Source organism: Hippoglossus hippoglossus, chromosome 21 (assembly GCF_009819705.1).
Source record: "Hippoglossus hippoglossus isolate fHipHip1 chromosome 21, fHipHip1.pri, whole genome shotgun sequence".
NCBI classification, from domain to species: Eukaryota; Metazoa; Chordata; class Actinopteri; order Pleuronectiformes; family Pleuronectidae; genus Hippoglossus; species Hippoglossus hippoglossus.
Window position 1 is genome coordinate 12,884,153 of NC_047171.1, and position 16,947 is coordinate 12,901,099.

A 16,947-nucleotide genomic window follows, 5' to 3' on the forward strand; every position below is an offset into this window, starting at 1 on the left:
TGACTGTAAGTGTATTTGTTGGTACGAATTGATTGTACAAAGGTTTAATTACCAAATGAGCTAAGCAGGAAACAGCCAGGGGCCCTAAACCACCCTAAAATCACATAGTTTTTCTTTATGGTATCTCAGTGGTTATTTTATCAATTACATATTTCAAAAGCATAATATAAACTGAAATAATATATAGGCCTTAAAAGATACTGTCAGCTTAGAAATGTTAATGTCTACATACACTAATTCTCACATATGTATGTTGACGTCTGTTATTGTATGCTGAGTTCTTGGTCACTCCGGTGCAGTTTAGTATAAAATTCTCTCCGTGTGATTCCACATTGTTTTCTTTCCAAAATAAGAAGGAATTTTGTCATAGACTGAACATTTTTAAGTTTTAACTTGACTTAACTAACTCAGGCTCGTGAAGCCTCATACAATTTTTGACTGAAGGTAACATTTATTGTTCAAAGAAAAAAAACTGTAGATAGTTTCATCACTTACATTTCAAAGGGATCTCTTTGAGACCAGGCAGTATGAATAGGAGGGGTAATCAGTCAAAACAGACACATATCCTTTAATGCATGTAAAGTCTGGGCATGTGTGTACTCCAACAATGTAAATATACAATTTGGGGCAGGTCCTGTCTCGTACAGGCCTCCAGTGTCAAAATGTATTTCTTTAGAATTTGTTTTAATTCTTGATATTGTGTGCAAACTTCAAAACATATAAATATCTGAATCAGTCTTGGCTTTATTGGCCAAGTATGAGTGTACATACAAGGATTTTTTACATCGTCCTCATTGTACCTACAATGAAACAGGCATAGAGCTATAGGGTCGAGGAAACAAAACTGAGTGGTACAAAAATGCTTAGTGGTTGATTGTTCAGACTGTACAGTACAATATAGCATGTGAAAGGAAAGCAGGAGAATATGTAGCTAATTGACAACACTATTGACCAACACCACAAGATTATGTACACAAGTCTTGAAATGAAAATATGTGGTCAGAAATATCAAATCCTAACTGACTCAGATCAGTTTCATGGGACATATAGGTGGGGGTGAACCAGAGGATGGACAGGGATCCACAGCTCAATTTAGCCCCTGAGCGTCATCGGAGGAGTCCGGGCTGGACAGCGACCTACACATGGGCAACACGTGAAGCTCCACAGCCTTCCTCATACACGTTATCACCAGTGTTAGTACATGTGATGTTACCTTCAGTCATGACCCATCACCAGAGGAAGGAGCAGAGTCCAGAACAAATCTCCTGCATGGAGACTCCATGGGTGACCTTTGATTGTGATTGGCTGTCTCTTTGTGCATGTCCCTGTGATCATGTAAGATGGTGACGTGTTCCACATTAATGGCTCCGGTTTATAATTAGCTTGCTGGTGTATTTCTGGAATGGCCCATTTGAACCGTTGTGTAAAAGCCATTCTTGGTTTCTCACTGCCACCTTGTGGAGGTTTTCGTGCTCTCTCTGTGTCATCATGCACGTTACGTCCTCACACCATCGAGTGCACACATACTATAAAAAATGAAATAAAATGTAAGAGACAGGCGAATATTATTCAACAACAAACCGTGTTCAAATCAGTGTGTTGCAAGTGTTGGCCATTGATCTGTATTTTTCCAATGATGTCACAATCGTGCACGTGATGGGAGGGTGGGTAAATAAATAACTGGAAACAATTAAAGCAGCATTCAGGTTCCTGACAGTGTTGCTCTCTTGTCTCTCCCCCCCCATACACACACAAGAACAAAACCTCTCCCTCCTTCCTCCCTCCCTCCCCTCTTCCATCCAGATCCCTCCTCACGTATAATGTGTTGCTCATGGCATCAAACTTCAAGTCCACGTTCGTAACCGGGATTCAAAACCGGAGCTGGGCTGCAGAGATCCCGGAGACAATAACACTTTTCCAGTAAGAAACGAAAAGTGTCACTTCAGGGGCGCCATTCAGAGTGGAGCCCGCAGACTGCCTGTGCCTGCGGACCCATCTGCTCCGTGCACAGACATGCAGCATGCACCGGTGGAGATAGTGCACAGCCTGAATCCCGTGACTCATCTGTGACCACAAGACAAGACGAGGCTCGCTTTAAACAAGTCCTATCTACTTCAGCAGCAGCAGCAAGGTCACCTTGATATGGATCTAGTGGGGGAACTGAAGCACGGGGCTGTTATTCTTTTTGGAGGGTGCCAGAGAGCGCACGCATGCAGCAGCCTCTTCCTCCTGCAGGACTCAATTTTTTGGTGGTAAATTCACTTTCTCTTATCCCCCCCCCCCCCCCACTGGACTGCACCTGTTCACCTGGATACACAGCATAACGGTGAGTGGCTTTGCTCTATTTTGGGATGTGACTCTATTAGAAAAAGAGTCAGAAACTGAACTGGGATGGAGATGGAGATGCTCTAACAGGTGTTTTTATAAGGTCTGCTGCCTTTAAAATATGAGGTCGGGGGCATAATTGGCTTTTGAATAGAATGTGTAAAAACTGTTGCTGCTCTTTATTCTCATAGAGGGGTGCACATCGTCTTTTTCAACCTGCATCACAGTCAATAAGGGAATAATCACCTTGAGCTGATATTTTCTTTTACTGCAAAACCATTTAGGCCAAATAATCTGCTCTTTTATTTTGTTTTTTTGAATTTTGCACATGGCTCTTATATTTTCCTGAGGATGTGATATCTGTAGCTGTATTCATTAATTAACCATGGGCTATTTATTGTTGAATGAAACACATGAGGCTCCATCCTCCAGCCTGATCAAGATATGATGCTGCCCCTGTCACTGAATAGTTGAGACTGAACTTGTCCTCCACTGTTTATTTGCCTTATTTGCCTTTATTTATCTTCCTGCCTGGACCAGTTGAATTTCAACTTGTCAGACAGATTGTGCCCTTGTCAAGTTACATCTGTTTCACTGTTAAACCGCATATTCACTGCACGACCCCTGTGCGCTTTTCTCTCTCTCTTTCTCTCTGCCAGTGAGTCCTTACTTTTCCCTCTTGGGTCCTAAAGAAGGAGATATTTTTTTGGGGGGGGATTAAAAGAAAAGAAAAGTGTCCAGGCTTTTTTTTTTGTGAGGTGAAGACTTTGGCACAGGGTCTCGGGAGCGATGGCGGCGTCTGCACCCTCCTCCTCCTCCTCCACCACCACCACCTCCTCATCCTCCACCAACGGCGGCGGCGAAGCGGATCCCAACTCGACAAATTTACGACCACCGGGCTCAAGTAGGTCCATCACAGATAAAATGCTGTTTCACGTGCAGTGCGCTATTTACTTTGTGGGCATCGCCATTCATCATTTCCCATCGAGAGGGGGGGGGGGGGGGGGGGGGGAGAGAGAGGGAGGAGAGGGATGGATTGAGGGATGGAGGGAGGGGGGGTAAGAAAAAAAAAATCCACTGCCATTTGAAAAGGCTTCCTCCGCCACAAATCACCGCTGCATTTCATCCCCCCCATCATGTTTGCGGACCTCCCGGCGTCTGAGACACAGGAATGCCGCCCCTGATGTCACACACTGAGGGCAGCTCCTGTCATGGCTCTGGAGGTTTTTCTTATTGAGAAAGGCTCAAATATAGATGCATTAACAAAAACTGCAAATTATCATCGTTATTATTACTGTCAAAATTGTATTATTGGTCTTAGAATATTGTCATATTAGTGCCTTCATATTTGCATTTCAATTTTTTTTTTTATTCTATGTTTTTTTGCCCCTTGGTTTGGCTGAATGTGCTCCGGTAGATTAAAGTGGCTGCAGGAGGGCAGGGGGGCGGGGGGGCGAATTGCCCCTCAAGTGCTGGTTAATTCACTTTTATTAAATGGCTGCTAATGGCACACTTAAGCATTGTAGAGACCACAGAGAAAAAAATGTATATACGCCTGATTCTCAGTGATGAATGAGCTGGAGGTCTAAAGAAACTCAAGTGACAGGTGTAGATGTGTTCTGACAAAAAAAAAAAATTATAATAATAAGCTATTACATTTATTATCGAGTGCAAACCTTACTATGGTCATTTTATCTCACCAGTGATTGATTTTAAGGGCGCATTGGCTTTGCGTTGTGAATTAATATGTGTCTGGTGAAACCCATTGTGTTAGGCCCATGCAGAAATAAAATGTTCTGTCCACATTAGCCTGTTTTACAGCATCAGCTCTGCAGATGCATGCTACATATAATCTGGATGATATTTGTCAGCACATCTGCTCCTTTTTTTTAATTTCTTTTTTCTCTTTCCATTGTCTGTCTTCTTGGTTTTCTCCTCGTTGCCCATCTAATTTCCTCTGCAAAAAAAAAAAAAATCATTGTGAGGACTGAGTTAAAATGCGTGCAATAAGCTGAGCAGGGCAATGATTTATCTAATGATCCAAAGCAAGGGTTAAATTGGGGTGTGGGAATGGGACTGCCCCCCCACCACCCACCCATCCTCCTCCTCTTCCTCCCCTCCTCCCTCCTCCTCCTCCAAATTTGCTGCTTTTCAGGATTTGGTCTGTGCCTCCCCATCCAAGGTGCCCCATCCCCTCTCTGGCTGGGAGCCCTTGATAACGCCAGTAATTCTCTATCTGTCACCGGGCAGCCGCCTCCTGTCGACTGATGCTCGCATATTTAACCAGCATCTTTCTGTCTTTTTCCCTTTTCCTCACCCACTTAGATCTTTGAGGGCTGGCGTGGATCCCAAACGCCTAATTAATTTTACGTCCTCGCCCATAAGTCATGAACGGTTATACACGTTGAGTGGAAGTGGGCTAATCCAGACAGGGGCCCGGGGAGTGCAGCGACTAAATGTTCAAAAATAATCCCAAGACACCTAGTCTGCGTGGCTATTTTTGTTTCAGCACTCGACCTCATATACTTTCCATTTACATTCTATTCATTTTATTGTTCCATGCTAAATTATAACCGACTATGTAATTTTTTTGGGGAGCACCACCATTTATTAGGCCCCCTAATTGTTTTCCTGATGAACACTAATTTCAGGCTATGATGCTTGGTGTGGAGTTGCGCATGGATGTACTAGGAAATTGGGAATGAAGATATGTGGTAAGTCTGTTATTTTGAATTATTATATATTTGTGATAAAATTATGCTAAAATATTAATTATCACGAATAGATACCATATCTGGCGTTAGAGCCACTGATAGGCTTCATGGCCTGCATGGTTTTACGCAATGGAAAACAACGTGAATTCTTGGACGAATTTGATTTTGAAATATCATCCAATAAAGGATGAACCATTCAGACTGGATGGAAGCTAGGGGGCAATGGGCATTAACTGTCAAAGCATTAATTTGTCCCTGGGTTGGAGTTTGAGAGTCTATTTGAGTCTCATACACCATTGACCAAGGACGGACTGACACCCAGCATAATGGTGCATGTCACGCGTCAGTGCGCAGCGCAATGTTTCTGGCTTTTTTTTCTCTTTCTTTTTGACCGACACGATCTACTGGGTTGATTGGGGCCCGTTTAATTACATGGGACTTTAAGTCAAGCTGCAGCAGTGAAATAAAATAAAAATAAAATAAAGCTTTATTCTTGATGGTTTGGCACAAGAAGGAAAACAAAGCGTCGCTTGTTGCGCAATTTGGAGATGAGATTTTAGAAATTTACCAGTGCGCTTTACTCTCTCCTGCAGTTTTGAGTGATAAAGTACATGTATGTATTACATTCACATGTATTCTTATCCCCGCGGCCCTCTGGCATGTACCTCGGGGCCGCCTGTGCTGTTATCGGACCACTTGTGATGTTTCCTCAAGTGCGCACAGTGTCGGAAGAGCTTCAATAAGAATTTACATGCCGCCACACGGTGACAGCGATTTGTGTTTGCTTGGCTGGAGTTTGGTGCTGATGTCACAACCTCCCACACAGCACCCCCCTCCCTCCCTCCGCCCGTGAATGGGACTCCCAGTGCATGATTGGGACCACCCCCCCCAACCCTCAACCCCTCCCCAAAAACAGAGACAGTAAATTCCAGATTCCCCAGAGCAGGGCCAGAGAGACAGAGGGAGGGATATATGAGGCGAGGGAGAGCAGGAAGCCTGTTATTATTATTAGTGGGCCTGTTGTGGTATATTGAACAAAAACAGCAGCAGCTCTCAACATGTTTTCAAAGTGTAACCATGCTCCGGACTCCCCGTCTTCCTGCAACCGTGTAGGATTTTTGCAGAAGAACAACAGTCTGGAGGAGAGGAGCAGGATCGTGGGTTCCCTCAAGGAGCGCGCGGCCAAGAACCTGATGTCCTGCGATAACAGCGGCGGAGACGCGCACTTCAGACGCACGGAGACGGACTTCTCCAACCTGTTCGCCAGAGGTAAGGCTGCATATGTTATTTCCACTTTAAATGAAACATGGTTCATTAAATATAAAATGTAATGTAATGAAATTAACATAAAAAATTAAACTAAGTACAGAAAATCCAAGAAAAGAATCTGGATTCTAAAAATCCAACATGCAAGTGATAGAAAATAATTCCTTAGATGCAATGACACTTATTGTTATTTAATTGCATCATGTTGTATATGTGCATTGATTAATTGACGCTTTAAAACAGTTTTTAGCATTCAAAGGATTTATGTAAGGATTCAAAATCTGCAAATGAGAAAAGTAATTCTTAGCCAGTTCAGAAACTCTGGGGTCACCACCGAATTCAACAGGAACTTGTGAAAAATACCTGTGAAAATCCACAGCATGACAGTAAGCTTCAGATTTAGATAAAATCACAAGAGACACAAACAAACATTGGTTCAATGGATGTATATTTCTTGTTTGGTAGATCTGTTGCCTGCTAAAAATGGAGAAGAACAGACGATGCAGTTCATGCTGGAGGTCGTGGAAATCCTCACCAACTACATCCGGAAGACCTTCGACCGGTCCACCAAGGTCCTGGACTTCCACCACCCCCACCAGCTGCTGGAGGGCATGGAGGGCTTCAACCTGGAGCTGTCCGAGCAGCCCGAGTCCCTGGAGCAGATCCTGGTGGACTGCAGGGACACCCTGAAATATGGAGTGAGGACAGGTGAGAGAGGCCCGGGGGGTGCAGCATGGCCTGTCGCGATCAATAACTCTCATTAGCTTACATGTCGTGTGTAATGATCACGGATCTCAAATGATGAATTGTTTTCTGTTGCTTTGTTGTCTCTTTGTCGATGGCTGCAGGCCACCCCAGGTTCTTTAACCAGCTGTCCACTGGATTAGACATCGTTGGGTTGGCAGGAGAATGGCTCACCTCTACGGCCAACACTAACATGTGAGTACAGTGACGCATCCAGTACTTCTTTAAGATCTCTGCACTCTATAACCACAGATAATGATCGTATTAAATCCAGGCTGAAAAGCTTATTTGCCCTCCCTGTTTTTCAATGGCCCGTGTAGAGGAGGAGCTCTCATTTGAAGGGACATCCAGTAATGACTGTTTTTAGCTTAAGAATGCCCTGCAGCTTCTAATAGGCCGTCAATCAAGCGGGAAAATAAAAAGAACAAAAGAAGACATTTGTACAGTTTCTCCCCCCTGCAGTGTTGTCGATGCGGGCCTGTGCACGGGCTGTGGTCACATAATTCAGCCCTGCAGGCCAACTAAATTGCATATTGATTCGCATTCACAGTTTACATGGTGTCTTTGTTTCATGTAACGCTAGTTCCTGTGACATACCAATGCCAGGAGGGAGAAACCGCCTCTCCCCCCCAGACCATCTGTACACAGTGTATGTGCAAACATCACTGGGACTCAGCAATGACTCTTATACACTGATGTACTGTGGAGATATCTCTACTATAATGCAAAACAGTCCATAGGCCCTGCAATTTGTTATAGTCTCTCCCATAAATGATGGTTGAACATAAAACAAAATTGAGGAGTGCTGTATTTTATGCATTTTTACAAGTTTACGTCATAAACCTGTAGCTATGGGACCTTCTTGGTGGCCCAGTGGTCCACAAAGCCTATGGGGGCTTACGTCAGAGCTTCTTTAACAACATGTTTCCTACTCTCATTCCCATTGTAAACTTTTCAATTAATGTGAAATGCTGAAAAAAAATCATTGATAAGATCATTACCATCAACTGTAATGGATAACAAATAATGTAAACAGTCCTTACCCTCCAACCCTGAATTTGCTTATTTAAGGCTCATTAAATAATTGACTTACCATATATACAATTTGAAAAACCGCCATTAAAGGAGGGCTCACATTTGATATCAGTATAAACCTCTATTACAAGCCTCTATTGCTCAACTTAAACCTTGATCAGTGTCTGTGGTCTGCCTCCTGTTTGCTGGTTCAGTCTGTGTTACGCCGGCTCACATCTCCAATGAGATCACTCTGTTGTGTTTTTGGCACCATCAAAAGAGCATAAGTTGAAACCAGAGGGCGGAGGCTTCTTACGTACTTGTGATTTACCTTCATTAATTACTACATCAACCCTAATTACCTCAGATATTGACTGACACTAATAGACTGACAGCCGCACAGAGGTCTTACATAATCACAATGAGCGAGGGTCGTCTGCATGAACGAATGCAAGGAAATTAATGTGTGACGTCTGCGAAGTGGCATCTGACTTGTTTGTATTTGTATTTCCCTTGGTATTACCGCTCTCTGTGTGTATATATGTTGAAGATGCTGTGGGGCACATACGACATCCTGTTCATTTTCTTTCTTTTTGCATGAATGGAGAGATATTGACTGTATGTAAACATGTTGGTCAGGAGAAGATGGATAAGGCCGTCTGTGCTTTAATCACAAATCAACTCCTCTGTGAGGCCGAAGAGGCTTTCATGTACTTAGAATATGCAGGGGGGGGGGGGGGGGGATAAAACGTATACTGTTCTTCAAGAAATTAAAATGTGAAAAAAACTATTCTGCAATAAGAAGATTTAAGACAATATAAAAAAAAACATCTGTTTTGTAACTGATAGCAATTCTACTCTTTCTGCAATGTTTCATCACATTTCTCACTCCTAATGCTTTGGCAACGAGCCCTGGCTGTAAGTCTGTGTCATTTTCTGTGTCATTTCCCTGCACAGTCCATTTCTGAAGATATTAGAACATGTTTTCATTGAAGTGACATTGTGTACAGAAGACTGTATTATTATTTGTATGATTATGATTATGATTATGATTATGATTATGATTTCAGGTTCACCTATGAGATCGCCCCTGTCTTTGTTCTCATGGAGCAGCTGACACTGAAGAAGATGAGAGAAATCATTGGCTGGCCTGAAGGAGAGGGTGATGGAATATTTTCTCCAGGTAAAAGCCAAACCGCTCCTGTCGTGATCTCTACTCTCAGATACAATCAGAGGCTTAACTTTTATTTTACATTCATTTCTTATTACCTTCGCCAAGGTGGTTATGTTTGTTTGTTTTGTTTGTTTTACATTTGTTTGTTAGTTAGCAGGATTAGGCTAAAAGTTCTCAACTGATTTCCGTGAAATTTTGTGGAGGGGTGAGACATGACCCGAGGATGCAGCGATTACATTTTGTTACAGATCCAAAATAAAAGGGCTGATCCAGGATATTTTATTTTTTTACTTTTATCTTTCTTTCACATTGTGAGATAGGGTGTTTTTTTTTTAACATTTTCCTCGACTCCTCAGAGAATGATTGAGGCATGTTTAGGAGACTGATAGTTTGGCTTGATTACATTTAAGATGACTGCTGGGCCTTGGCAGAGGTGTATGCACACCACTGAATGCCATCCTAGTTTAGTTTAGCAATGAATCTGAATCTGGCAAAGGAATTTCTACAGATGGCAGTGTAAGTGAAAGAAGCAACCCATTTCTTCAACTATTTCATAATTTTGAATTATGCATTAAAATTTTTATATACCACGTGTCTTTGAATAAGACATATCATTGGTTTGAAGTCATGTTCGCCTAAAATAGTAAATTTGGGACAAATTTAATCTGTATCCTGCTGGGTAGTCTCCTCTATAGTAATATATCAAAGTGTATTTTATTTTTAAAATAAAGTGCAATTGAGTACATTGAGTAATATAGGTACTCACAAGCACACGTCACTGACAATTGTACTTGATTACAGTGGTTGAGTAATTCAATTCAATTCAGTTTTACAGGTATTTGTATAGCGACAAATCACAACATAAATTATCTTAAGGCACTTTACATAGTAAGGTCAAGAACAAACACAATTTAAAGAGAAACTCAGCAGTTCCTACAATGAGCAAACACTTCGGCAACTGTGGGAAAGAAAATCCCTTATTAACCGGTAGAACCCTCTGGTGGAGACTCAATGTGGGCGTCGATCTGCCTCGACCGGTGGGGTGAGCGGAGACAAACTGGGACAAGAGGAGAGCTGGGTGGAAAAGAGGGGAGAGGGAGAGAGAGAGAGAGAGAGAGAGAGAGAGAGAGAGAGACCAGGAACAGTTGTGTAACCATCATATTTAAGCTCTGACAGGTTGCTGTACTGTGTCTGCAGGGGGAGCGATCTCCAACATGTACAGTGTGATGATTGCCAGATACAAGTTCTTTCCCGAAGTCAAGACCAAAGGCATGGCAGCTGCCCCCAGACTGGTCCTCTTCACCTCAGAGCACGTCAGTCCAACAACATCTCCATGTCCCTCATTAATCACTGTTCTTATCTTTACAAATCTCAAGTGAACAAGTTTCACCTGACTGTGACCAATCAACATCTTTTCGTGCAGAGTCACTACTCCATCAAGAAAGCCAGTGCAGCCTTGGGCTTTGGAACAGAGAACCTGATCCTTTTGAACACAGATGAGAGGTTTGCCTCATATTTGACCTACGCAATAAACATATTTGACCACACACAACCTGGTAAAATTTCAAATATCTTTTTACTGTACGCTTTCTTCTTTTTCCAGAGGGAGAGTCGTTCCTGCTGATTTGGAAGCCAAAGTAATAGAGGCCAAGCAAAAGGTGAATGTCAGCAACAGCGAGTCAAACATCGTCCCCACTAACTTATTTATTTACTCTACACAAGGAGAAACTCTCATATGGAGTTTACTCATATGAGGAGGAAGAACTTATGTATACCAGAGCCGCAGCGTTACTTCAATGAGGTTAATAATTCCCTCTGCTCACATGTGATGCAACCCTGCACTAAAGTACCTCTCATGCAAGTAATTCTTCAAAGCTAAAATGATGTGCAGACTGGGAGAAATTGGAAAGCAATTATGCCCCAACAATAGGCACAGACAGGAAGAGTGCATTATTTGGGAAATGGGCTTTAGCCCCGTCTCTTTGATGTCAACAATAGCTTGCAGAGAAAGAATATAACAACCTGAATTCTGCCCAGAATTTGCACAGCCAGTATTTCATTTTCTCTATTTTCCCCAATGCTTTTGGTTTTCAGGGGTACGTTCCAATGTTCGTGAACGCCACCGCCGGTACCACCGTCTACGGAGCCTTTGATCCCATCAATGAAATTGCAGACATCTGCGAAAAGTACAACATGTGGCTTCACGTGGACGTAAGAGAATATTGATAATTTTCATTCCAAAAAAGAGACAACTACTGTAGATATCAGCTATAATTAGGACCATTGGTTCATAAGTCTGTAATAAGTGTGTTGTGTTGTCTGAAGGGAGCCTGGGGAGGAGGTTTGCTGATGTCCAGGAAACACAGACACAAGCTGAACGGAGTCGAGAGGTAAAAGAACACAACACATTAACATATTCTTTTAAAGAGCACTTCACCAATGTTATACATCAAGTTCAGTTTACATGCTACAGACAAAACAACAAATTCTGCCTGTAAAAATGGTTTTATAAAGTATTGTCTTTTGTCTTTTATATAGAGTAGTTATTATCAATCAATCAATCAAATTTTATTTGTATAGCCCATATTCACAAATCACAATTTGTCTCATAGGGCTTTAACATGGTGTGACATCCTCTGCCCTTAACCCTCAACAAGAGTAAGGAAAAACTACTTAAAAACCCGTTTAACAGGGAAAAAAGAACGTAGAAACCTCAGAGAGAGCCACATGTGAGGGATCCCTCTCCCAGGACGGACAGAAGTGCAATGGATGTCAAGTGTAAAGGAGAACATCAAGATAAAGGTTTTAGCAGCATTGATTAGGGTAAACATTTTGAAGTATATTAGAGAAAACAACCCTAGTGATGTCATCAAGGTTATTTTAACACATAGTCTGTATATAAAAAGAGACGACATTACTGGTGCCCAAAAATGAATCCAAAACATCTCGATCACCACCCGTTGGCTAGCTGCAGTAAAGGTTATAGACCCTGCCTCCTCCATGTTATTGGTCAGTGTGTGTATAGGCGGGACCAAGATGGCAGCGCTAGTATCCATCTTGGCTTCATTACTGAATAGTAATGAGACACGTCGGCCATGTTTATTTACAGTCTCCTTCTGATCTACCAGGTATTGTGAGGTATTTATCATCAGAAGCTGTTTAATTGTAATATACAGTCACAGCTGTAGTAAAGGTGTTTTTTTCTTTTTTTGTAAAACTACCCCAGAGTCCAGAAAAGCAATTATTATGTGCATGTTATCATCCCAGAGTAAAGTCTATTGGTAGAGCAAGAACATGAAGGTTTGGTAAACAGCTCTTTTAATACATTCATGGGCTTGATTTATTCTTCAGAATAAAAGTCAGGATATCTCTGTCTGTGCTGCTTAGATTTTTTGAAAATTATTTTTGAAATGTATCTCCTGTAATTCCCCCATCTTTTGAATATAATTTATTTTGGGGCAGTTGAATCCCTTTATGTAGACAACGAGATGATGACAGGAAATCTCTCTCTCTCATCTCTCTCAGGGAAGAGAGAGATGAGTAATGATGTGCAACAAACGTCCCAAACCAGGGACCTCATGAAAGTGAAATAGTGATTTGTTGGAATTTCCCTTTAAAATCTGCACAAAAAACAGTATAAAATCTCAGATCTATAGTCAGCTCATATGACCACATATTTCAACCATGTCTTCTCAGACACATGCATGGATATTGGAATGAAATTGAAAATGTTGATGTACTTCTCAGATTGCCACTTCTGTTTCCAGACACACACACACACAGAGCTGTGTTTACTGTTTCAATATCTGTGCAGGGCCAACTCAGTCACCTGGAACCCTCATAAGATGATGGGAGTGCCACTGCAGTGCTCTGCCATTCTGGTCAGAGAGAGGGTGAGAGGGTTTCTCACTTTCCTGCCGCACACAGAGGCCACCACACAAATAATGTGCACAAATAATCACAAATGCATGCATGCACACACACACACACACACACACACACACACACACACACACACACACACACACACACACACACACACACACACACACACACACGAACTGCTTTATTCTGCTTTATTATCCTGTGTATGTCTCATCACAGTTGTTTCCATTGCAGGGATTACTACAAAACTGCAACTCCATGTCTGCAGGCTACCTCTTCCAGCCAGATAAACAGTACGACATCACATACGATACCGGCGACAAGGCCATCCAGTGCGGACGGCATGTGGATATCTTCAAGTTCTGGCTAATGTGGAAGGCAAAAGTGGGTATTTATCTAGACCTGTGTCTTAGTCAATGCTGTTGTATCTAAAATGTGACGATAACAGCTCCTTATTCTTGTCTCTCAATCTAAAAGGGAACAGAAGGATTTGAGCAGCACATTGACAAGTGCCTGGATCTGTCAGCGTACCTCTACGATAAGATCAAAAACAGAGAGGGCTTCAAGATGGTGTTCAACGGAGAGGTGAGACCCAAATATTCACTTTACTGTAGATGATCTGCTTTAATAATGAAGGAAAACTGTTATTAATCAACTTTTCTGCTTGACACACCTGCTTTTTTGTTTGATGAATGAGCTTCACCTGTATGTTTGATATCTTAGCTTGATCTTAAGCTTTGCTGACACATTGACAAGAAAAACATGAAATTGCTGAAGATACTGTTTCTAGGCCTGTTTAAAAATGTTGCTGCAATTTCCTCTTATCAGCCGCAGCACACCAACGTCTGCTTCTGGTACATACCACCAAGCCTGCGAAGCTTCCCTGATGGTGAGGAGAGACGCGAGAGATTACACAAGGTAATGACTCATCAATCTGCCTTTTTGAGCGTTGTTTCTAGTTCCCCTTCACTCTCAGACTGGTTTATATTATCTGCTTAGAGACAGGGAGTCATACAGAAAAAATTAAATGGCATCAGTAGAGTGCAAAGGCCCAACAGTCCCCGTATGAACTCACATTTAAATTCAATAGGTCCAGATTTTTCGTTTGGATCGGCACCAAATTTCATACACTTATTAATATCAGCAGGCTTTTTCATCAAGGGCCATAAATCATTCTCTGAGAAATCAACAAATACGCCCTATCTTGCAATGTTTAAGAAAGCGAAAAACTATTCGTTGATCGCCCTCTGATTTGGATCTGCTCCAAAATGTATACAAATATTAAAAAATAAAATACAATGTATTTCATCCTTTGGTCATGCTTCACCCTTCCACTAAATGTCATGGAAATCAGTTGAGTGGTTTTGCATGATGCAACAAACACTGATGAAAACAATTGTGTGCGGATATGCTGATGTCTTTTTCCCTTCCTCAGGTGGCCCCAAAGATCAAGGCCCTGATGATGGAGTCCGGGACCACCATGGTGGGTTACCAGCCACAGGGAGACAAGGTCAACTTCTTCCGCATGGTCATCTCCAACCATGCCGCCACCAGGTCAGACATCGACTTCCTCATCGAGGAGATGGAGCGACTGGGGAATGACTTGTAAGCGTCACCCCTGTAAAATAAAACCACCCCCCTGAAACATCTGGTGAGCCATGAGCTTGGCTTTATGTCCCTTTTGTCTTATACAGATGTTGAGATTTTTTTTTGTTGCTTACAATGCACATTGAATAATAATATGCCCTGTGTGTCACTTCTCTGTCTCTTTCTGTCTTTAGCAGCAACGATATTGAAAACATTTGCACAAGCGGGTGTGAGAGTAAAAAGTACATGAGTCAAAGCTTGAGAGAATCACACGAGCACACTGTTATTCTTGCCGAAACAATTCATATGTATAATGTCAGAGTGATGAGTTGTTCCTCTTCACGTAAATGTGAAAAAAAGCAAGAATACCTGAGCACTTGGATGATTCTGTCAATGAGCAGGTATAGAAATGTAATTTTACTGTTGTACTATATGAAAATCACGATTGAAAACAGAATAAGATCAAAATATTTTTTCACAAGTAACAGAGCACAATGTAGGGAACCTCACAGCATTGACATAAATAGTATCAATGTAAAATATGAATATATATATATGATGTTTGAGTGTTGGTGCTTCATGTGGTCTATGTAATTATCAAGCACCGCCATATTGTACCCTATAGCTGTTATTTGATATTACATAAGTGGGGATATATAACACACTCATTGTAGCAGGTACTGTGCTGGAGTGCTGTGTTTTTAGAGATTTTTGTGTAGATTGTGTATAGTATTGTTACATTGCCTTTGTGCCAAACGTGTCCGAGTTTTACAGTGAGAAAAATCCTATATGTAAATCAAGCGCGCGGTATAGTATGAAATAGAGGAGTAACTTTATTTATATGGAGAGATTATAATTGTGAATAGGTTATCTGCTCTTCTGTTCCACCTGTAATGTACAATATCACAATGTTCCCATTAACATTGAAGTCTTTTAGTGTATCTGTGAACCAAAGAAGGGTTGAGTTACGTTCATGAACATGCACACGACCCTCACTCACCCTTATGGATGAATTCAGATGTTTATATAAGAACACTTTGACTTACCGCCCTTAAACTTTAGTGCAATCTATGTTGTGTAACTGTGCAATGTCGTGATTCACTGATTGAATGTTGTCCAGACATTTGGCTCGATGTGGGAGGCTTGACTGCCAGTGCGGCTGCTGCTGCCGCTGCTGCTGATAAGAAGCACAATGCTAAACCATGATCGTGGGTTAGCTTATGTCCGAGGCACACATGATTGTCTGTATCATACTGTGTTCAGTGGAGTGAAACTATAATATGCAAAATTTTTGTTTTTTATCATAACATGCTCACTCAGACTGTCAAGATCCATGAATTGTTTCCTTGGAAATCGGTGAAACTGTAAAAAAAAAAAAATATTCCATTTTTTGCAATGTTAAAGAAAGTGATTCTGGAAAATGTAATGGGCTCTTTCCTGATTCATAGAGCATCCTTCCACCAAGTTCATGGAAATCCATCCAGTAGTTTTTGAATAGTCATGCTTACAAACAAACCAACCAACAAAGGGACCAGGGTGAAAAGGTAAAGCATACGAATAAGAATATCATAAAGCCTTGTTAATGAACCAAATAAAAAGATGTTTTATGTGTCATATGGGTCATTCATGAGCACATATATTTTGTCTGGTAAAAATTCATATTATGTGTTATTTTGATGTGGTTGTGCTGTTTGAAAAATATTGTCGACACTCAACACATAAAACAAATTTTAATTTAATATTTTGCAGCTGGAGTCTCTGAGATCATAAAATTTAAGGATTTCATTATTTTCTGATTGAAGTCATCAGTTATAAATCATGTTTATTAGTTGTGTTGTGAACTCTCAAGGTGATGAAAACAGTGTTAAATATACTGTGTTAAGTTTATTGATTAAGACTTTCACTGCTCATCAGTCACTGTCAAAGAGAGATTGAAACCAGTTGGTCACACTTTACAGATGAGAATCCAACCTTAAGACAAACATATGCTAAATAAATTCAATATATGCAGTGGGGTAAAATAATCAATTGACATAAAAGGGCATTTCTGGGTAAATGTGCATGTTGTCCATCGCTTGTTTTTCTCTCTTCTATCTTTTCATTCCACCTGGCTGTTACCAATTGGTGGGATTAATCACCGTGGAGGGACTTTTTATTGTTCCATCATCTCATAGCAGCGATTTCACGAGAACTCCCTGCCATTTCCTCCTCTCTTATCATTACTCACAATTTTAAGAT

At 41.4% G+C, this 16,947-nt stretch overlaps 1 protein-coding gene across 3 annotated transcripts; it reads left to right on the forward strand.

Moving 5' to 3' along the window:
* The first annotated feature begins 1,783 nt into the window (after window positions 1–1,783).
* LOC117754899 (glutamate decarboxylase 1) lies at window positions 1,784–16,433 on the forward strand. Of its 3 annotated transcripts, XM_034574246.1 has the most exons (18): window positions 1,784–2,326; window positions 2,985–3,229; window positions 4,977–5,039; window positions 6,153–6,308; window positions 6,771–7,013; window positions 7,154–7,244; window positions 9,134–9,246; window positions 10,435–10,550; window positions 10,661–10,740; window positions 10,841–10,895; window positions 11,332–11,448; window positions 11,563–11,627; window positions 13,052–13,130; window positions 13,357–13,506; window positions 13,600–13,707; window positions 13,951–14,040; window positions 14,558–14,773; window positions 14,904–16,433. In XM_034574246.1, exons 2-17 carry the CDS (start codon window positions 3,115–3,117, stop codon window positions 14,729–14,731), a joined length of 1,815 nt encoding a protein of 604 aa, XP_034430137.1. In that variant the 5' UTR covers window positions 1,784–2,326; window positions 2,985–3,114; the 3' UTR covers window positions 14,732–14,773; window positions 14,904–16,433. The 3 variants fall into 3 exon arrangements, with proteins under 3 accessions (XP_034430137.1, XP_034430136.1, XP_034430138.1); XM_034574245.1 differs by having other exon boundaries at window positions 14,558–16,433; XM_034574247.1 differs by lacking the exon at window positions 4,977–5,039 and having other exon boundaries at window positions 14,558–16,433.
* The last annotated feature ends 514 nt before the right edge of the window (window positions 16,434–16,947 follow it).